At 48.0% G+C, this 23,588-nt stretch overlaps 1 protein-coding gene across 1 annotated transcript in view; it reads left to right on the forward strand.

The window, feature by feature from the left end:
* The window catches only part of MTREX (Mtr4 exosome RNA helicase), a 780,177-nt gene that overhangs the window by 530,174 nt on the left and 226,415 nt on the right, over positions 1-23,588 (forward strand). The window contains exon 19 of the mRNA XM_085631304.1: positions 11,907-12,035. Coding sequence (XP_085487430.1) covers positions 11,907-12,035 — 129 coding nt within the window. The remainder of the gene's footprint in view (positions 1-11,906; positions 12,036-23,588) is intronic.

Consider the following 23,588-nt stretch of genomic DNA (forward strand, 5'->3'; position numbering starts at 1 on the left):
GCAAATTATCCTCACAATGAACATATTAAAAACAGTCCCTTAATCTAAATACAGATAAAACACATGGCACAACACTCCAAGGAATAAACACATATTACACTTAATGCAATCTAAAAATAAAAAAACTGAAAGTACATCAGCTAATCGATGTACGTCTGAATAACATTGTCTCCGCAAAGTGGAAGTGCATATACAGTTCAAGTAATCATAGTTTAGATTACATTTAGATCAGTTTCAATAAAATGTAACTTATGGAATAGTTGGATTGTTTACACTATCCTTCTGTTGGCTACACATTTTCTCCATTACATGTGCCTCCAGCATATCACAAGGCAGATGCAATTTTCTTAATACATTAGTAACAGCATTCCTTGATTTATGCACAATTTTAACAGCGCTTACCACACAAATTCATTATACAGTTAAAAGGCAAGTGAATAACGTGCAAATAAGTGCATAACGGCCCCACCTCAGTCAAAGCAGCTTCGTTAGTAGAATCTTAACATCCATTGTACTATCTCAGTATACCCAAGTTGAATATTAATGGTGGCTAATGACTCTTTCACAAGTGGCCAAATTTCCCATAGGCAAGAAGCGAAGCCATCATCACTCCTCTTCCAAATCTTCTCACTCTGGGTCAGGTAAGTTGAAGTATAAGAAGTCATAGAAGCATCGTTGCACATCGACTTCCCCTCGTCTGTCGGCCGACACTACGAAGCATGTGGGTGGTGCCCCACGTGCAGAGCCTACAGGGTCGACTCTGGCCCTACCGGGACCAGGAGCGACACCTGCCCAGCTTCGTCCATTTTATGAAGCGATGCATGCCATCGTTGGCCAGCCTTACTCTGCCGGCTTCGGGCCCCGCGGACTCGGCTGGGGGATCCGAGGCCTTCGGCGGCTTCGGCCTTGGGACCGCACTGCCACCTTGGATCCTGGCCTGGATCCGGATCGGTGCTGGTCGACCTCATAACACCTCCACCGGCGCCGATTCCAGCGGCACCACGTCTGCAGCCAACTGGACCCCCTGCCGGTGTCGACCGCTGCTTCCGCCCCGATGTGGGCACGCAGCCGGACCGGCGTCGACCGAATCCGGCGCCAATGGGTACTTTTGCGCCTTTGTTCCACCCTGGCCCTTCTCAGCCAGAGGAGGGTGAGGAGGACTGGGAGGGGTCTGGAGACCCTTTAACCGACCAGTTAGGTTATGACCCGGACTGGAAAGAGGAACTGGGGGAAGCAGTTGCCTGGATACCTTCACAGACCTTGGCATGTTGTCTCCTCCTAACATGGCTACGGAGGAGGGAGCGTCATACGCAGTGGTGTTGCCTAGGGAGGCCGAGGCTCTCCACCTCGAGCTACCTACGGTGGCAGTCAGGACTAACTTCCTGACAGAGGTGCTTCAACCGGCAGCGAGCTCTTCAGAGCCCCTGCTACCTTTTAATGAAGCCCTCATAGACGTCCTTTTGGGCACCGGTTCCAGGCTCAACACATGGGCTCCTGTGGGCAGGATAATTGCCTGACGCCACCGCCCAGCCCCGGGTGATCCCCCTTTTCCTTTCCGGACACCCCACCCCTGAGAGCTTGGTGGTCCAAGCCTCCACGTCCAAAGGCGCATTCCCTAACGCACCACCTGATAGGAAATCCAAAAAGCTGGACCACCTTGGGAATAAAATGTTTTCTATCTCCAGCTTGGGACTGCGGTCGGTAAAAACAGCATGTCTGTTGGGCCGTTACCCCCACTCTGTGTGGTATACTGTAGCGCAAGTGCTTCCCCAGTGCCCGAAGGAATCCCGGGCCGTGCTCTCCTGTGCAGTCGCTGAGGGGAGAGACGCAGTAATGTTAACCATCATCTGTGGGCTGGATACTGCCGACTCACTAGGCATGACGATTTCCACGTCAGTAGCCCTTTGACGCTAAGCCTGGTTGAGGTCGACTGGTTTTTCAGGAAATGTCCAATCCACTCTTAGGGACATGCCCTTTGATGGCCGTCGCCTTTTCAGCGGCGAGGCAGACAACACGCTAGAGCACTTTAAGGACTCTCGGGCTACGGCTACGTCCTTGGGCCTCTCCACCATCCGCCCTGCACAGTCTACTTTTCGCCCCTTTTGTGGCTGCGGAAGGGGTGCCCTACCACGTTCCCTCCAGGGCCATAGGCCGGCGCAAGCTGTTCAGCCCCAGCGTGGGAACCACCACCGTGGTTCTGGGGGCCAGCGAGCGGGCCAGTTCACCACAGCCCCCTCTGCAGCAGCCGCCAAACCCTCCTAGTCTGACTTTTCAGGCCCATCACACGCCAGTGGGCGGCAGGATTTGCCATCATCACCTCCCCCACTGGCGTACCATCACGTCAGACAGGTGGGTTTTGCAGATAGTCCGAAGGGGATTCTCCCTCCCCCTCAAGATTGCCCCCCTCCCCCAGCCATGCCACCTCAGTACTATCGAATATCGTAGGATCATCTGACCCTTCTCCAACAGGATGTTAAGCTCTCTTGGCCAGGGGAGCCATCAAACGAGTTCCTGAAGTAGGTCGTGGTTGCTAATCCCACTACTTTCTGGTGCCCAAGAGGAGAAGGGCATGCGTCCTATCTTGGATCTCAGGAACGTTCAAAATGTTGACCCTGGCTCAGGTCCTGTCTGCCCTCGACCCTGGAGACTGGATGGTAGCGTTGGACTAGCAGGATGCTTATTTTCACATCCACGTCCTGCCAGCCCACCGGCTTTACCTATGGGTTCATGGTAGGCCACGAGCATTTTCAATTTACCGTGCTCCTCTTTGGCTTTACCAGTGCCCCTCGGGTGTTCACGAAAGTGATGGCGGTGGTCGCAGCTCATCTGTGCAGATCAGGTGTTTTAGTATTCCCCTATCTCGACAACTGGTTGTCGAAGGCGGGCTCGCCCCAGGCAGTCGTCTCCCACCTCCAGACTACGGCCGACCTCCTGCATTTTCTAAGGTTATCCATCAACGTGCCAAAGTCACACCTGACTCCCTCTCAGAAACTCCTCTTCATTGGAGCGGTTCTGGATACGGCGCAGTATCTGGTCTATCCTCCGGAACTGCGAGTCCGGGATATTCAGGCTATGATTCCGATCTTTCAGCCTCTATCCCGGGTTTCGTCAGGATGACCCCCCGGCTACTGGGCCTGATGGCCTCCTGCATCTTGCTGGTGGATCATGCCACATGGCATATGGGGGCTCTGCAGTGGGACCTGAAGTTCCAGTGGGCACAGCATCAGGGAAACCTGTCTGATTGCATCCAGATCTCGGAGGGCACTGCACACCAAATGCAGTGGTGGCTCACGAACCAGGATTGGGTCGACTGCAGATCCTCCTCACTTCCCCAACCAGAGTTCACGGTGGTGACAGATGCATCACTTTTGGGATGGGGTGGCCACATGGGGGAGGCGGAGATCTGGTCTCTGGCGGAGTCCGGGCTCCACATGAACCTTCTGGAGCTTCTGGCGATTCGTCTCGAAAGTTAGAAATGGGATCTCTGGTTGGCTAAGGCTTGCGCCAAAGCCAGGCAGAGACCACCACTCTAAGCCAGGGCTGGGGAGTTACACGCCAAAGATAACCCCTGCTCACCCCCTTGGTAGCTTGGCACGAGCAGTCAGGCTTATCCTGGAGGCAATGTGTAAAGCGTTTGTGCTCGCACACAGCAACACCCTAGGCCCACCACAAAAGAAACTCCACACAAGGTTATATATAAAATATAGCCTTTGTATTATAATAAACACATTAGATGATAATCACATAATTTACACGGTGCCAACTGGCACTGGGCAGAATTTTACAGGGGACTATTTACACAGGACAGGGCCACATGGACCACTGTCAGAATTAGCACAAATCACCAATTGTAAATTTAGAACATATACCAACTGTAACACAAATTATAACTGTAGAGCACAACCAGTACCAACTGGAGCAATAATGACCTCAGCCATATCACAATAGAATCAGGTATAAAACCTATCCTGTATACATCACAGGGGCATAAACACATTATGCCATCTCTCACCAGTCTAACGCATTAGACCCTACCTCCTAAGTATAATTACACTAGGGGCGTACATCACACAGGGAAGTATAATCTCCCTAACGTAAACCTAAACAGGTAAAACAACCTCCTATGCAGAAATCATATCTAGAGGTATAAAACACAGGGTGCGCAAAACATACTACACACAGTACATTTCCTAACACCCAAAGCATTAATATATACATCGCAATAGCACCTAAATCACATTAGGTTCCAGGTTGCACCAGAACCTAAATGTAGCAGCTGCCCACTTCTTGCTGGGCATCTGGGGACAAGAACAGGACCTAAACGCTGCAGCTGGCACGAAGTGCTGCGCAGCTGTGGAAGTCAAATATGAGGAAATCAATGGGCCCCACGTTGGAGTGGCCCGCTGCAATCCGGGGCCACTTTGGAAAATGGCACTGCTATTGTGCCTGGACAGGTAAGGGGACACAGGCCCTCACTGGTCCCACACCGAGTCTCCATAGAAATTCTGAACACTTGCTGAGGTGGCCCTCTGCGAGACGGGGCCGTCAGCACAGTCAACGTGCCTGGAACAGGCACCAGCACACTAGAGCCCCAGCGTCACTCACCGGCTCTTTCTTCACCCAGTCCCTCTTCTGGGACCGGGGCTTCCTGCTAACGAGGCTCCCGAAGTTCCCAGCCACTCAAGGGAGCCCCGCTGGGACGCGAGGCAGCTCCGGCATGGCGCTTCACCTGGGTCCTCTCCTAGGGCCCAGGACTTCACTTTGCGTCGCCCGGGTCGCTCTCTCGGGACCGGGGCTTCTCCGTGGGCGGCGTGCGCGGGACTTCCTTCTCAAAACCGGAAGTCCCGCCCGCCGTCAGGCACCTCGTTGCCTGACTTCCGCCCGGTCCGCGACTCGGGCCGCAGCGGTGATTTCAACAGCGGCAAATGAGGGGTAGGCTCTCTCGGTGGGGAAACAGTCCACAAGCGGGGTGGGCACCCGCAAGGGCTCACATCAGCGGGGTGGGTACCCACGCAATTAAATACAAATAAGCATGGCGGTCATGCGGGGTGGGCACCCGCGCTAGAAATAACGAAATAAGCGTGGTGGGCACCCGCATTGGAAATAAGGCAATAAGCGGGTGACACCCGCTCTGCAATGATGAATGCGGCAATGGGGGGTAGGCTCCCTCAATATAAAGAGCAAATTAAGATGGAGCGCTCCCAATCGCTAAGGGTTATTACACCTAGTCTCAAAGAGCAAATGGAGCTAAAGGTCCCAAAAAAATGTCGTCCAAGGTGGAAAAGGGCAAGGCAGGGCCCAGGGCTACAAGAAATCGATCAAGAGGTTCCAGGGCATAGCTGGGCCCAGCGAGGCAGTCCTCCTGGCAAGTCCTCCTGGGCCCCAGCAGCAGTACGCCCTGCAGGAATCAGGATCCAACAGCAAGAACATTTTCATGGGGTCACGGCCCCTCTTTTATACACAAAATCCTTTGTCTCCAAAGGTGCAGGGAAGGGGCGAACCAGATGCAACTGGTTCCTGAGCACTTTGTTTTGCTCAGCCCCTCTCCCTATTCACAGGACAGGCCAGGGACATCAGACGCACCACAGGGGGTGGAGCCAGCATTGTGGAGGGAAAGCCCAGCCCTATTCAGGTCCCAGGTGTACTCCTCCCTGCCATCAACATGCAGATCTCTCCATTCACCACCGGGGCAGACCCATCCTGACTCCTGGAGCCGGGCACACCAGCCAATCACAAGCCAGACAGTCACTTCACATTTGTTACACAAACATGGCACTTCTACACTAGACACAGTAATGCCGCACACATCATTGCGCAGCATTCAATCTCACGAGTTCGCACATACCAAACTCGACCCTGCACTCCTCTCACATCGGGACTTAACACGGTCACTCAGATCCCCCATGCATTCCTATGGGAGGGCAGGTCAGTCTCACTAAAACATACACAGAGCGCACGCTCTTTCCACTGGGACACAGTGTAAAAGCGCCTAGAGGCCTAACACCACTAGTACAACATAGGAAAAAGGCTAGGATAAATGCAAAAGGTTCTAGGGGTGAACTTGCCAGAAGGGCCAAGTCCAACCGTCTCGCACTCAAAGCATTCCTTCCCTCTGTCCCGGGAAGAGAGGTGCAGGTGTTAACGAACCATACCACTGCCATGTGGTACTGCAACAAACAAGGCTGGGTGGGATCGTGGACCCTATGTCAAGAGGCCCTCCGCCTCTGGACATGGCTGGAACACATGGGCATATCCCTGGTGGTTCAACACCTGGCAGGTTCCCTGAACACCAGGGCGAACGAACTCAGCCGCAGGTGCATGATGGATCACGATTGGCGTCTTCACTCGGAGGTGGTGCACGGACTCTTTCAACAGTGGGGAGAGCCTTGGTTACATCTATTTGCCACCGAAGAGAATGCGCGAAGTCAGCAATTCTACGCGTTAGAATTTCCAAGGCGGCACTTGCTAGGTGACGCTTTTCGTCGCAAGTGGAGTTGCGGTTTTCTATACGCCTTTCTGCCTATACCACTTCTGCCCAGAGTGCTGATGTAGATCAAGAGCGACCGGGCCCATGTCATTCTTGGGGCTCCGCATAGAGCACGAAGAGTCTGGTATCCTGAGCTTCTCAACATGGACATCAATCCTCCGATCCTCCCAAAGATGCAGTCGGATCTTCTGTGGCAGCAGCAGGGGACGGTCCTCCACCCGAACCTGCCCAGCCTCCACCTCCTTGCGTGGAGATTGAGCGGCGGCAGTTGACGTAGTTTGACCTGCCTCACGAAGTCTGGGATGTTATCTTGGCAGCCAGTTGTCCCTCTACTAAGACGGTATACACCTGCAGATGCAACAAATTTGTGGATCCTCTTTCTGCCCCTCTGAGGTTCTCTTGTTCCTCCTTTCTATGGTCCAGCAGGGCTCTGCTCTGGGCACTCTAAAGGGCTACCTCTCACTCATTTCAGCCTTCCTAGGCTTCCTGATCAGCCTTCTCTTTTCAAGTCCCTGTTGTAAATAGATTCCTTAATGGCATTACTCATCTTTTTCCTCCTGTTCCCTTCGTAATGCCTCAGTGGATCTTGAACTTGGTTCTTAAATATCTTATGTGCACTCCCTTTGAGCCGCTACATAACTGTCCTCTCAGATTTCTCACTTTGAAAACTGCCTTTCTGGTGGCCATCACCTCTGCACGCAGGGTGAGTAGGCTACAAGCTCTTTCTTCCAAGCCCCCCTTTGGCTGTCCATCCGTGCAAGGTCATCCTTAGAACTAGACCTTCCTTTCTTCCCAAGGTGGTTACTACTTTCCACATTGGCCAAACAATCACTTTGCCCACCTTCTTTCCAGCCCTCCTTCGAAAGGGGAAGAGAGGCTCCACCGTCTGGATCCAAAACGTGCGCTCTCCTTCTACTTTGATCGCACCAAACAAGGTCGGGCCGTGCACAAAGGACCATCTCCAGGTGGGTTATTCTGTACATCAGCCCGCTATTCTTTGGCAAAGAAGGAGCCTCCAGTGTGGCTGTGCGCCCTTTCCACCAGGGCGACAGCAGCTACTACTGCTTTGGGACGAGGAGTCCCCTTAAATGACTTCTGTCCGGCAGCTACGTGGGCATCGCAGCACAGGTTCAACAAACACTTCTGCGTGGACAGCCAAGTCTGGAGAGACGGCTTCTTTGGCCGTTCTGTTCTCCAGGACTTTCTGGTGTGAACTTAGTTCGCAGACCCACCCCTGGGGTTGGTATTGCTGGGGTATCTATTTTAAGGTAAGAAATCTATAAGCAACTGTTTCATTCAGATGAACAAGTTACTTGCCTTCGGTAACGATATATGTGTAAGAAACATAGGTTAGTTATAGATTCCTTACTGCCACACCCATACATCTGCGAACTGACTTCTAGGGTTAAGGTATTCCTTTCAGGGCCCAAGTTTTATGCACCAGTAGTCAGTGTCTTACATGGCTTTGCGCTTCTGGCATGGAAAGTAGTGTACAGAACTGACATCCGTGCGCAAGGGCGGCATCTATGTAGCTACCGCGATGTCATCCTGGCGACCATGACGCAGACGACGAACGCGGAGTTGACCGATACCACCTTCCGGCGTACAGGGGTACTGCTCATGAAAAAACTTTCCGGATCCAGTCTGACGCCTGGGGGTAATACTAAGGTAAGAATCTATAACTAACCTATGTTTCTTACAGATATATTGTTACAGAAGGTAAGTAACTTGTTCTTCAGACTGATAATTGCACCATGCTTCTTTTTAAAAGTGGTGGGAACTTTGGCAGGTTTGCTTCGAAGATGGTGAATCTATGTACGTCAGTACTTGGATGTCAGTGTTAAAGGCAGGATTCCCAATGCTGGTCCTGGAGCATCTCTGGTGCACGAGGACTCTCTCCACAACCTGGGCTTTGCCATCAACCTACAGATGTCTCTCCTCACTCTCACACAGTGGCTTACTTCTACTGGGACCATGCTCAATGCTACACTTACAAACATCTTGGACACTAATTACAGTTTCTCTGACTTGGATCCCAGTTCCAGTAGCTCTTGTTCCTGCTAAGCCTCATGATCTCACACATCGTGTTGTTGCTTCATTCCTGATGGCAGATAAGAGTGATCCACTGGTGTGTGTAGAAGTAGTGGCTGCAACAGCAAGGAAGTCTCTAGGCTTAGGTGCACAAGTTCCAGTCAGTATTGCCAGGATCTGCACTGGTGGCTTGCCCCCTCCAAACTTCTAAGAAGTCACCCATTGATCCCACCCCTCAGGCTCAAGATACCATGGCCTAGGACACCTCTCTGCTGGGCTGGTGTGCTGATCTTGGTGACATAATGGGGTGTGACCTTTCGAGCAGTGCCTGCACATAATTGTAATTGTGCTGCTGGTGGTCTGTCTTGACTTGACGACCTTTCTATTTCAATGCCACCACAGGGCAGACAGGGTTGTGTGGGGTCGTGGACTCTATGTTGGGAGGCGCCCTGTGATTGTGGAAACAGCACCGAAGAATCTTCCCAGTAACATCTCACCTATCAGGCTTCAGCACCCTGAAGGCGGATGCTCGGTCAGGTCACTGGAGGACCACAGGTGCGAGTTTAACCCCAAAGTGACGAGGTAACCGTCAGATTGGGGTTTCCATTAATTGATCTCTTAGCCAGAGCCCAGAACAGTTCCACTTCCATCTAAATGGTTACCTGAGTATTTACTTCAAATTCGACTGGTTTCAGGACTTGTACAGTAGGTAGTTTCTGATTTTCTTATGGTACAAATTATTACTCTTTAATCCCTCTTCCCCATCATCTAAGAATGAGATAGTCTATAGCTTGAATCCTGGGCATGCAGTGTTGTTACATCAACTACACACAACATTATGAAGTCCATGGTCTGCTTTTTGAGGGCTTCACTGGAGCTACAAAGATCCGGGCGGTGACCAAACATATTATTTCGCATCGGGTCATTATTTGTATCAAGAAATGCTATGCCCTGGCCAACTGGGACCCTACCAAGGACATGCAGTCTCAGGCATGCGGTGATGCTGCTGGCCCAGGCTGTGTAGTTTAATTTCCTTCGTTAACCAGCATTACTCAGTCCCTCCTCCCAGAAAGGCACTACTTAAGGGCTTATTTGTAAGATAAGGAATCTGCTGTAAGATGTATGCATTAAAAGAAAGTTACTTGCCTTCTTTAAAGAAAATGTTAGTACTTAATCTTTCTGAAGATTACCCTCCACCTTGACTGCTCCCACCCAAAGAGCTAGTGCTATGATCAATAATGTCCATGATCTGAGAACATGTTTTATGTGCTGTATTTGTCCCTTAGTGGCTCTTCACATGCCTCAGTTGGAAATAAATATCAAGAAATGATTCCAACAGGCTGGTTGGTGCCCGATAAATCTCAGTTACTTAATTTTCCAGAGGTTGTAATGTGGCTTGAGAGGCTTGTTGAAAAAACTTTGCATACCAGTATGAAGTCTGGAAGGATTATTCATTAGATGAGGACTCTGCTGAAAGAATATGTATAATTTTCCTTAGATTTAGATTGTAGGAAGAGCCATGGTCACTCGTTAGATCTAATGCAAGCTCACAATGCCATAGTACATCAGAAGCAATAGAACAAGCTGTTCAAAGAATTTAAATGCAACATTAAATTTTCGTAGAGGTGAGTCGAGTTAGACCTTTGTGGAGAAAAACATTGACATCTGACCTAGGTGCAGACAAGGCAGGTGTTTTCTGTAGTCTTTGACAAGATCACAGTATAGATGTTCTTGGGATTGTTTCTTTTTTTTTAAATCTCGTTAATGTAGTTTTCTGATTGAACATTGAGAAAACTCCATTCAAATTCTTTGTAATCGCACGTTTTCATTGAACGACCGAAATCCAACTTGCATGTTATGTTTGTCAAAGGATAATTGATCAGGCAATTGTTAGGATTTAGACCCAGTTGACCTTGAAGGACACATGAATACAGACATATTGAGCATAGCTACAGCTAGAAAGAGATGACATAATCTCTTGTACCTAATCCGCCTTTGATAGAGGTAGCAAAAAGCTAGAAACAGTAGGAAGAAAAATGAAAAGAGGGCTTTTGTTTCAGAAAATACTTAAAGTGGCTATAGAAGAAAACAAGAGTACATCCAACGTTTGTTTAAACACTCCACTGTATTCAGCAGACACTGGCGTGATCTTACATGAGCATGCATGTTTACTTTGTGTTTCAAGCCAGTGTAACAATCTAATTTGATTGTGCTTCTTACAGGAGTGAATCTATATGAACTCTATGGTGATGATAACCTAGAAATAGTTGAAAAGACAAATGAGTTCTCTAGCATCTAGAGGGAATTTGAAAAGACGCACACCCAATATAAGCAGAGGTCAAGGTTGGTAAATATAGCACCATAGACACCAACACAACAACCTCTGTTTAAGTCTTAAAGCCATTTTGCAACAACTTGCTTTACCCTAGGCACTTTAAGGAAAGACGAGGCAATGCAAAAGCCATATGAGACCTTGCAAATGAAGTCTTCAATCTGTTTCCACAACACAAAAGACCTGTAGGAGGGCATTCTAAAGGACTATCATTCAAAGCACAGTCCATTACAACACAGCTGGCTGCAACATGTTAAAAAATAAAAAAATAAAAAAAATATGGTGAAAGTGCCTCCCGACACAGTACATACAGTAACATTTAGAACTGAAAGGTGAGGGGGTAATGATTTTGTAAGCAAGGTGGTAAAAATTAAAATGTTCACTCCAGTGCTGTGGTTGACCTAAGAACAATGGGGCAGAATTACAAGAAACTGACGCATCTGTAGAGATGAGTCACTTTCCCTGCGCCTCCATACGAAACCCATGCGCCGTATTTACAAATGGCGCACCATGGCACAAGGATTGACATGCGTTAGAAATTCTGAAGCCTCTGTTGGCACAAAGGTGACGCATTGCTGGAGGTGCTCATGAGTGACGCATCTCCAGCAATGCGCCGCAATAGATAGGTGAGTCCCATTTTAAAAGTCCTGCGTCATTCCGGACGCCTGGTCTGAGCAGGCGTAGGGATTTTGACGCAGTTAAGACGTAGAGACGCATTGAAATGTTGTAAATTTCACTGCGTCAGTTCTACATAGCTTTTTGCGTGAGAACGCCCACCCTGCATCCATTATGCCTGACGAAGGTATGTGGCGCAGGGCTTTACAAGGTGACGCATCTCACTAGATGCGTCACATTGTAAATTGGCTGCAATGTAGCGCATTGTTTACGTCGCTGCTGCATCACAAAAAGTGACGAAACGGCGGCACAAACATGTCACAAGGGGCTTGTAAATGTGCCCCAATGTTTTGTTAACTTTGCACATCAGTGGTTGTATATTTATGTATGAAGTCAACACATACATTTAAATTATGTATCCCTTTCCTTTTAACTACACAGCAAGGTACAGGTGAATTGGATCCACTTTATGTAGTGGAGGTATTGTTGCATTGCAGTAAGGAAAGTGTAAAGAATGCAGCAACAGAGGCAGCTAAACCAGCCAGACCTGATGAGAAAGGAGAAATGCAGGTTAGTTTCTTTCTTTATTACCTAGTATCCAAATGGCATCTTTCTGTTTTTTTATTGTCTATACCTTTTGTTGCATCGTGGATCACTAGCTGACAGGTGAAATTTTAACATCGGAGTATTAGCATACTTAATATTAAGATTTGGTTTATGTGGTCTTCTTGCTGAGATTGTCCAGTCTAGGGGCCTGCTGTAATCTCACTCCTTTCTCAGTTCTGCTCAGCCTTACAAGTAAGTGTGTTCCAGGCCTTTTACTTTTAAAGGTATAGCCTGTTTTTGAAGCACTGAGAAGTTGCTAGTGTAGGATGCAAACTCTTTGATTTATTATGATATACTTGCTAATATGTCAAGGAAAATAGCCATAGATCCGGAGTTTCTATGTCCAGTGGCGACTGAGCATTTGTATATCTGTTGTGCTTAGATGAACTAATTGATGCATCCTGCTCTTAAATATAGATAAGAACAGTATTCCAGTTTGAAGATGGAAGCCCTCATTGTACTGTAGCATTACATAAACACATAATGACTGTGACCATGCCAGGACTACAATACTTTCTTTGTCCATGATGGGTATGCAGCATAGGGTGCCAGTCTTGAATGGTGACACACAGTACAGACACATTCTGTTCAGCCTCTGCCAGGCACATTGCCATCCTCACCTACCCCACGACTCACGGCGCACCTTGACATGGTATGTTCAAACACTGTCGAACTCGGGGTGCTTCACTCCTCGACAAGGATGCTCTGTTGCAAGTCTCCACAGGCTTTACAATAAAATTAATATGTCAAGTTTATTCAAGAGCTAGGACCTGAACGTTGACTTCAGCATGCAATATGATAGCTTCCGTGTTAGCAGGAAGCTGCTTCATACATGATTACATTTAAGGGTTATTTCAGCTGCACTACTTAGCTCTGACGGTACAGTGTAAAGCTGGTTTTCTAGTTCTGTTATAGCATATGCATATCTATAAAACTGAGGGTTTGTCCAGAGCATTCATTAATTGGTAGTTGCCTCTGGGTAATATGCTGGTGGTCACTATAATGACCTCAGGAATAAAAAGCCCTTTCCATACCCACCTTCATCTGAACATTGGCATATCTTTCCAGTCACTGGTGACGAGGATGATTGTCACAACTAGTTTTCCGCCCGAACTGCCTGTTGCTGTTACTATATATTTGGCGAGATTCCTAGATTTGGGTGTGGAAGTCCATTCCTTTATGCTTCTGTGCAACTTCTCTTTTTCTGCTAGCATTTGCTTCTCTTTACCCTCCTGCCGCCTAGCCCCTACAAAGCCTGACCCCAGTGATCCCACCCCTCGACACACACACCTTGACAACTTGCAGGTCAAACACAGCTCTTGGTACAGGTGCACTGACACAAAGCGTCACGTTCCCTGTTGCATCTGCCATTTTGTACCAGGAGCATTCTAATCCCCGGTTTACATCACAAGAGCTACCTTTTTGACACTGGAACGAAGAACACAGTAACAGTCAAGCTTCTCGTGTCATAACTGTGACTTTGGCGGGTATTCTATTTTCTGTTTATAAAAAAAAGGATAGTTTTTACTTTCCTGAACTTTTCAGTTCATTTTCTTTCTGGTTGAGACTACAAGTTGTGTAAGGCATCACTTCTCAACCTCCATTTTGCCTGTTGCTGGCACACCTTTTCTGAATTAACAAATGTGGAAGGAGACTTTCAAGAGCTATTTAGAAGCCCCACATAGTGATTTACCAAAAAAAAGAAGAAAGCGCTGCTAGTCCATAAATTAGACTTTGAAAGTAGGACAAATTAAAAATGTTATCATTACAAAAAGTAAAAGTTAATTTCAGTTATGGAGGCGAATTGTTTCAGTTGAAATTCTTGACAGTTATGCCACAGTCTTAAAGATTTGGGAGAAACGCAGTTATCCAAGCTGGAGAGTCATTCTTGAAAGGGTCAAATTCTAACAGAGCTCAGCACCCTGTGGAATGCATCTAGGATTGTGTTGCCTCTTTAAGATCTTGGGGCGAGAAAGCAAAAGACACACAATTGATGGACGGAATGCAGAACAAATCAAAACATTCACTCAGTCAAGAGATCTGGGTTAAATACATCATTCTTTTGCTCACCATGCCACCCCAGTTTGGACCTGGCCATATGCAAATCAGTCTTGACCCTGTGCCTCATGGGAACAGTCCGGCCCGAACTGCCAAGCCAGGCCCTCTTTAAGATCTTTACCAGTTACTTGTAATTGTCTTGCTCTCAAGGATGAAATTCTACTTTCTACAGAAGCCCCAGACCTTGAAACTTCTTTGAGTATTGCTAAGGGCTTTGAGAACTCTCAAACTTTAAGAAAATGTCCACTCCATCAGATGCCTTTTTTTTGCAAAGAAACCTGGATTAAACGCAACAAAAAAAGCCACTTCATTATCACACAGTTATCATGAGGGACAGTGCAGTGCTTGATTTGTTTAAAAAAAAAACAAAAGTGGCAGAGCCCTCATCAGGATGTCCTTGGGGTTTGCAGCACCCGTTGCTCCTGCCAGCTCTGATTGTGGTAGTACCAACACAACTACTAAACATCACAATCCTAGAAGTGTGACAATTTAGACTATTCCGTCCCCCCAAAGCTAAAGGAATGGCATGGGCGGCAGATAGGCATTTTTAATGTATGTTTAATTGATAAACAACTGTTGTTGTGCCCATCTTTAAATTAGACAAACAGCGCTACCATGTGGCATACTGTCATAAGTGCTGCTGTTCACAATTAAGTGCCAATTAAGCACTGGGATAATGACTCTTTATGTTGTTTTAGGTGTGGTGGCCGCAAACTACATTAGCTCTGCAAATAATTGCCCTACACGCAAACATGTTTCAGTGACAAGGGACATTTTGCCTGGTTGTGTCGCTCCAGTGGTGCATTTAAGTCTGTGGTGCCAATGGTGGAGGACTGGTGTGTCGATGGTGAATTTGTTGTGAGTATTCCGGTTGAGGCAGAGTCTGAGTAGAGTGATTGAGGTGATGGGGTGGTGAACTAGCGGCAGTAGCGAGTGTAACAAAAAGGAAGCCCTCATTTTGTAATATTCCCATTAATGGACGAAGTATTGGTTATGGTGTACTCCGGTTTGGTCACACTAATTGAGTTTGATGGTGTTTTCTATTATGTTTTTTTTTACAAAAAGTTGTATTTCAGAGGATTCAATGATCACATGGTCCATAACATAAATATTGAATGTAAAACATAATGTTCGAGGCATGTGGGCTGCTGAATTCATATCTGTGCATAGATCGCCGCCTAGTGTTGGGTCCGGATGTTTGCACGTTGTTGTCCTGGAAGAGTCTTCGAAGTATCCTTGGATAGGTGACTCCTCCCCTGGACTACAGTGCGCATGGGCATCCTCTCCATCCTCAGATTGTTTTTTTCCGCCATTGGGTTCGGATGTGCTATCTTAACTCCAGTTAGGAAAAAACTTTGTCGAGGCCAAAAGGCCTTTAGTTCGCGTCGGTACTGTTCACTCGATCGGTTTCGACTCTACCTGTTAGCTTACTAACTTTAGAACCAACTTTTCGCTTTTTACCTGGCCATCGCCGACACCGACGATGGAGTCGAGGACACCATTCAAAAGGTGCCCGGTATGCAATGCGAAATATCCCCATATCGACGTCCATACCGTGTGCAACAAATGCTTGTCGCCGGAACACGACGAATCGACATGCATGGCCTGTGCCTGGTTCCGTTCCAAGAAGACTCTACGGAATCGACGTGCGGCGAGGCTCGAAGCGCAGCACTCGGCACCGGCCCCGGCAGACATCTTCAACGCCGAAGATGTCGAAGAATTGGAAATCCTACCCTCCAGTCCCGTTTCCGAACATGACTCCGGTTCGGACGACGTCGACGAATCACTCTTTCGCAGAGATGAAGACAACACCGAGGTAGGAGACGGCGATGAGGCCTTAGGGGCCGCAGAGAGTAGCTCCAATGACGAGCAAGGCCTACCCGTTCAGACTGACGAGAGCCCAGTGCCACAGTCTATGGCTCCGGTCGAGGGATCGCCTTCGGGCCTTTCCCGAGACTTATCCCGCAGTTCTTCGGCCCCGCCCTCGGGCCCGGCCTCGGACGTTCAGCGGCAGCCATTATTACCTAAACCGGCTGGTTTCCCTTCTACCAAACCGAAACCGAAAGCTGCACTGGTACAAATGAAACCGAAACCGAAAGTGGCGCAAGTCGGATCGAGACCTTCGACGCCAGCGACACGCGTCGGCACCGAGCCCACCAAACGAGACTTCGGTGCCGAACTTGAAGCGGCCGACGTCGGAGTCGGCATACGGAAAAAGGCCCTCGGTGCCATCAAACCTGCTCGGCTCGCGGCGCCGACGCCATCGACTCCGAAACCAAAGGTCATACTGCCGGCTGCGTCTCACGTCGCTTCCACGGCAACACCGAAGCCTCAGGCATCGAAAACGTCGACGGCCATTTCCGCCCCTCGACTCGATGACCCACCGGCGCCGAAAAAATCCACGGCCGCCTCTACAAACCTGGTCGGCGCTAAGGCCTCGAAAGCGCTTCAAGTGCGAACCGTTGCAGCACAAAGCAGCAAAACACAAACGGTCCTCCAGGACACATCGGGCCCCGGCACACTAAAAGCTCAAGCAGCCTCTTCGGCGCCAGCCAACATAACTTTTGGCCTGCCGCCATCCACGGTCCCGAAAATGTTCCAACTCAGGACACGGGTCACCCACACCACGGTTACACCTGCCGAGACGTCTCCGTCACATTACATCGACGCCAACAGCGGCAGGATGATTATCCATGAATGGAGGATAACTTCGGAGCCACCTTTGGACATTTTCAGGATCCCACTAAAAAGAAAGATGCCTGTGGACTCAGACCCTGTGCTTTGCGAATCTTTCGACTCGACCTACCAGGATCCACTATCATTCTCTCCCACACACTCCGACACGGATGCGTTGGCAGACTATATGGATGACCAAGTCCCTTACCACAGAGACATGGACCCTGATGACCAACAGGACCCTGATCAAACTTGGGGCGACCCTGCAGACCCCAGTGCACCTCTAGATGCACAGGACCCACAACTCTATGGAGCGAAAACATCTCCCACAGAGAACACTGCAGCGTTTAACGCTCTTATTGAACGTGCTGCGAATAATCATGGAGTGCAGCTTCACTCTGACACCGTGGAGGACGACTTCCTTATGGACACTTTCGCTTCCTCAGAAAGGCATGTAAAGACTCTGCCCATGTTGAAGGGGGTCCTCAAACCAGCCAAGGACATCTTCAAGGAACCCACCAGGGCAAGGGTGATAAACCCCAGGATCGATAAAAAGTACAGATCAGCACCTGGGGACCCTACTTACATCAGAGGCCAATTACCTCTCGACTCCATTGTCGTTGCGAATGCTCGCAAGAGGGCACACTCGCAAACGACAGGTGACGCTCCTCCCCCGGACAAAGAGTCCAAGGTGTTAGAGACCTCTGGCAAGCGAGTTGCCGCCCAGGCTGCCAATATATGGCGCATAGCCAACACTCAAGCACTCCTCGCTCGCTACGATAGAGCGCACTATGACACATTGGAGCAACTACTCACACATCTCCCTGACCCGTACAAAGAAGGTGCAGAAATTCTTATCAGAGAGGGACAGCTACTCACAAATGCTTCCATCAAGTGTGCACTAGATGCTGCAGACACGGCTGCCAGGGCCATAAACACAAGCGTCATGCTGCGACGACATGCCTGGTTGCGAATCTCCGGATTCAAACCTGAGGTGCAAAATAATATACTAAACCACCCTGTCAACCCCGACTATTTATTCGGGCCGGAGGTTGACACCGCCCTTGAGAAAATAAAAAAGGACACGGACACTGCAAAGTCCATGGGGGCTCTCCAGACTCAGTCCTTTCGCAGCGGCTCCTTTCGTCGCCCCGGAAATAAAGGAGCAGGTAGAGGACAGGGGTCACAGCAAACGTACAACAAGGGCAACACACAAAACACCTACGATAAAAACACCCGGGGTGGATATCGTGGCTCCAGTACAAAGGGCAGAGGACGCGGCTACGGCAACACCAGATCCTCCCCCAAGAACAAGCAGTGACGCCCTCTCCCTTCCTCCCGACCACAACACCTGTCGGGGGAAGGCTACAAAGGTTCCTGTCCACGTGGAACTCCATCACCACGGACAGGTGGGTCAAAGATATTGTCAAATACGGTTACTGTCTAGAGCTAACCTCCACTCCACCCACAATACCTCCAAGAAACCGTCCTATGTCCTCAGAGCACTTAACGCTCTTACAGCAAGAGGTGCAAAGTATGCTTCTAAAAGGCGCTATAGAGGTCGTACCCGTCCACGAGCAGGGTACGGGAGTATACTCCCTCTACTTTTTAATACCGAAAAAGGACGGGTCACTCAGACCTATACTAGACCTAAGACCCCTGAACCAGTACATTCTTTCCGAGCACTTTCACATGCTCACTCTCCAGCAAGTCCTTCCGCTTCTCAAACAGGGAGACTTCCTGGCCACATTGGACCTCAAGGATGCGTATTTCCACATACCCATTCACCCCTCACACAAAAAATACCTCAGGTTCACTGTTCAGGGACAGCACTATCAATTCAAAGTCCTGCCCTTCGGCGTGACAACAGCACCCAGGGTTTTCACAAAGTGCCTAGCTACTGTGGCGGCACATCTACGGAGACAGCACATACACGTCTACCCCTACCTGGACGACTGGCTCGTTCAAGCGAAATCAGCCCAGCAATGTGCCAGCCACATGTCCCGCACCATTCACCTCCTTCACAGTCTGGGATTCTCACTAAATTACCCAAAATCCCATCTCCAGCCCGCACACGTACAACAGTACCTGGGTGCGACTATAGACACTCTGGCGGCCACAGCTCAGCCAAATTTAGTGAGGATAAACAGCATGCAAATGCTGATTTCCAAGTTCAAACCCCAACACTCCCTTCCTGCGCGAGTGTTCATGCAGTTGATAGGCATGATGGCCTCCTGCATTTTCATAGTCCCGCACGCGAGATTACATATGCGCCCGCTTCAGGAGTGCTTAGCACGTCAGTGGAATCAGGCTCAAGGACAGTTAAAAGACCTAGTGTTGGTGAGCGGTCGGGCATACAACTCTCTGCATTGGTGGAATCCACAAAACCTTTGCAAGGGCCGACCGTTCCAAGAGCCTGTTCCACAAATAGTACTGACAGCGGACGCGTCTCTCCAGGGATGGGGAGCTCATGTACTCCACTACACAGTGCAGGGACTATGGACGACACAACAGAAGAAAATGCACATCAACCTTCTGGAACTGATGGCAATCTTCCTGGCCATGAAGGCATTCAAAGTACATCTGTGCAACAAGGTCGTGTTGATCCGGACGGACAACATGACCGCAATGTACTACATACAGAAGCAGGTAGGGACGCACTCTCCACAGTTGTCTCATCTGGCTCAGAGCATGTGGAAGTGGGCCATTCAGAGGAACATGTTCCTCATGGCGGAACACCTCCCCGGCAAGGACAACCAGATGGCGGATCTGCTCAGCAGACACAGCCACCAGATGCACGAGTGGGAGTTACACCCATCAGTACTCCAGCCGTACTTCCAGCAGTGGGGTCATCCAGAGATAGACCTGTTCGCCACAAGCGAAAACGCAAAATGCCAAAGCTTTGCCGCCAGGTTCCCACATCCGCAGTCGCAGGGCAATGCGATATGGATGAACTGGTCCGGCAGATTTGCGTACGCTTTTCCCCCAGCGCCGTTGATACCGCTGGTGGCTCGCAAACTCAGACAACACTCCCTGACACTCGTCCTAGTTGCTCCTACGTGGGCACGCCAGCCATGGTACACCACCTTCCTCGAACTTTCCGTGGTGCCGCATCAAAGGCTGCGGATCAAACCCGCGCATTTGACGCAGAACCATGGAGAGATTCAGCACCCAGATCCGCAACAGCTGAACCTGGCAATCTGGCTCCTGAAGTCCTAGAGTTTGGCTACCTCAACCTGCCACCTGACTGTATGGACATCATCAAGGAGGCCAGGAGACCCACTACAAGAGCTTGCTATGCAGCCAAATGGAAAAGGTTCGTCATTTATTGCGGTAATAATGACATTAACCCGCTGGACGCATCCACCCAAAACATCATTTGTTACCTCCTACACCTATACCGATGCAATCTGGCGTACACCTCTATACGTGTCCATTTGACCGCAATATCAGCCTATCTACAAACCAGGCAGCACCTCGCTCTATTCAGAGTGCCTGCCATCAAAGCATTCTTGGAAGGACTCAAACGAGTCATTCCACCAAGCCACCCACCGGCTCCAATGTGGAACCTCAACCTGGTCCTCACACGCCTGATGGGTCCACCTTTTGAACCTCTCCACTCATGCGAGATTCAGTTCCTCACCTGGAAAGTAGCTTTCCTGGTAGCAATCACTTCTTTAAGAAGAGTTAGTGAACTCCAGGCACTAACAGTTCAAGAGCCATTTATACAGGTTCATGCCAACAGGGTCGTACTACGTACCAACCCCAAATTCATGCCCAAGGTAATATCGCAGTTCCACCTGAATCAAACTATTGAACTGCCCGTTTTCTTCCAAAACCCACAAACTGTCGCGGAAAGGGCACTCCACACACTAGATGTCAAAAGGGCCCTCATGTATTACATCGACAGGACTAAACCCTTTAGGAAGACAAAACAACTGTTCGTTGCCTTTGCCCCACACCACAAAGGTAACGCCATCTCCAAAGCAGGGATAGCCAGATGGATAGTTAAGTGTATCCAAATTTGTTATCAAAAGGCAAAACGCACATTAACTATTCCCCCACGAGCCCACTCAACACGTAAGTTAGGGGCCTCCATGGCTTTTCTAGGAAATATTCCCCTGCATGATATATGTAGAGCAGCCACCTGGTCCACTACACACACATTTACCAAACACTATTGTGTAGATGTGCAATCAAAACAGCAGGCAGCTGTAGGACAGGCTGTTCTCAAAACCCTTTTTCAGACCGCTGCAGCTGGCACTGGTAGCCGCCGCTAATAGAGGGCACTGCTATGTAATCTATGCACAGATATGAATTCAGCAGCCCACATGCCTCGAACTGAATATGCTACTTACCAGTATGCATCTGTTCTTGGCATGTAGGGCTGCTGACATTCATATCGCCCTCCCTCCTCCCCGGCGCCTGTAGCAGCTGCAGCTCTCAGAATTACTGTAAGCATGGTCATCACTTTCTGTATCTACTCCATCACTGCCACAATGGCGAAAAACAATCTGAGGATGGAGAGGATGCCCATGCGCACTGTAGTCCAGGGGAGGAGTCACCTATCCAAGGATACTTCGAAGACTCTTCCAGGACAACAACGTGCAAACATCCGGACCCAACACTAGGCGGCGATCTATGCACAGATATGAATGTCAGCAGCCCTACATGCCAAGAACAGATGCATACTGGTAAGTAGCATATTCAATATTCCTCTTAAATACAACTGTAACATATATGGTATCAAATACATTTCTATCTGCAAATTGCATATTTACACATATTATATATTATTAAAAGTGAATTTATAAAATACAATCTAAGGGAGAATAAGAACGAAGTAGCCTCCTTAATATTACAAGATAATATATACCATTAATGAGTATTGCTGATTTTCTATTGCACCTTGCCCCATAGGCCAACCTATTCCTAAGGTGCAAAAATATTTGTAACATCATGACTTCTTACTCGTTAAGACCGAAACCTCCAACAATTTATACTTGAAATAAGAGCCTGACCTTAAAGCATACTTCTTTTCCATTCCCTCAACCCTGCACATTTTGTGTAACCACTGTTGGAATGTTGGGGTAGATTCCATTTGCCAATTCTGCAATATTAAAGATCTAGCAACTAGTGTAATAATAAATAGCTGTTTCGCCGTAGAGGACTAGTACACATATCTGGAGAGTATGCTAAAGCAGCAGTCTCTGCATCTATAACTGTCCCTGGTTCCAGGCAGTGAGAGCAGAATCTCTCAATACCATCCCAAAAGTGTTTTATTTTCGGACAACCGCAGATAATGTGGATCCAACTCCCTTCTCATGCTAAGCAGCGAAAATATGAATCTGGTACATGAGGGTATATTTTAGGTAGAAAAGCGGTCCTATATGATAACTATTTGGCATAGAATTATATTGTTCTAAAATTAGCCCCCTTTAGTAGTGTCATATTATAGTTATTAATATTATTCCAGGCTGTCAGTGAAATCTGGATGTTTTCTTTTGTCTGCCACTTATCACACGCTTTCTGATAGGTTTGCATAGTACTATTCTTTCTAAGGACAGACATCCAGCAACTGTCAGATCTACATGTGCTAGACTCTATCAGGTCTTCTGTAAGGTCATGGCTTGACATAAACTCATCCAAATCTATATCTGTTAGGAAGTGTCAGATCTGTAAATACAACCACTGTAGTGCATCCTTAAAATATTTAATACCAGATTCAATCTCACTCCAACTCTTTTAAACATTTCTATTAATAAAATCGAAAGCCATACTATAGGCTTTGTTTTCCCATTTTTGTATAATATGTTTCCCTATCTCCTACATATATATCAACTTGGTGTGTGGATGCCTTAATTAAAGGTATTTTATACTACTTATTTGTGTGTTCTGCTTTATAATCCATTGCTGGGTCTTCTAATTTTCTTGGGGTTTCTTGTCAGTCTTAAGTCTAAAATGTTATATTCTTGGAAATTCTTGTCTATAAAACTATTATTTATACAGGGCATCTCGGATTGTCTAGTGAATCTATGAATATTGTATCCAAAATTCGCGTAATAATATTCCCTCAAATTTGGGAAAGCCAAACCACCTTCCATAATTGCTCTATATAAAAAATCTAGTGCTAGTCTTGGTGTTTTGTTTGCCCAAACAAATGCTGAGAATAACCCTTCTGTCTCTTTAAAGAATGTCATCTTAGGGCACATGGTATGGCGCAAAACAAAAAATTGAATAAACGCCGTATAGCCATGCGAATTTGGGCAACCCGTCCCATTAATAAATCAGCAGATGTGCCCATTTAGCCAATTATGCCTTAACCGTATGAATCAATGGAACATATTTAATTGCATATAATCATTGATATTCTCAGACTCCTATCCCTAGATAGCGTTTTGGCAGTGCATTGCTTCGATGATAATATTCTGGCAAAAGAGTAGCCTGTGTACAGCTACATAATAAGATTTCAGTTTTTAACGCATTTATCTTGTATCCAACAAGTTCTTGGAATATCCCAAAAATATGCTCCTATATGCTCCTATATGCTTCTCCTGGATTTCAAGAATAGGGCAATGTCGTCAGCGTATAGTTTACTATTTGACATTCCATTTATAGGTGCCCTCACATTTTTATTTGTTTTGATTTCTATCGCCAATGGTTCTATGAACAATGCAAAAAGTATTGGTCATAGGGGACAAGCCTGCTGTGTGCCCCTTTTTTTCACAGCATCCCGGGGCGCCACCAAGCGACTCCGTCCAGGCGTCGTCCACGCACGTGAGG

The sequence above is a fragment of the Triturus cristatus genome, chromosome 2_1 (genome assembly GCF_964204655.1).
Source record: "Triturus cristatus chromosome 2_1, aTriCri1.1, whole genome shotgun sequence".
In the NCBI taxonomy this organism is placed as follows: Eukaryota; Metazoa; Chordata; class Amphibia; order Caudata; family Salamandridae; genus Triturus; species Triturus cristatus.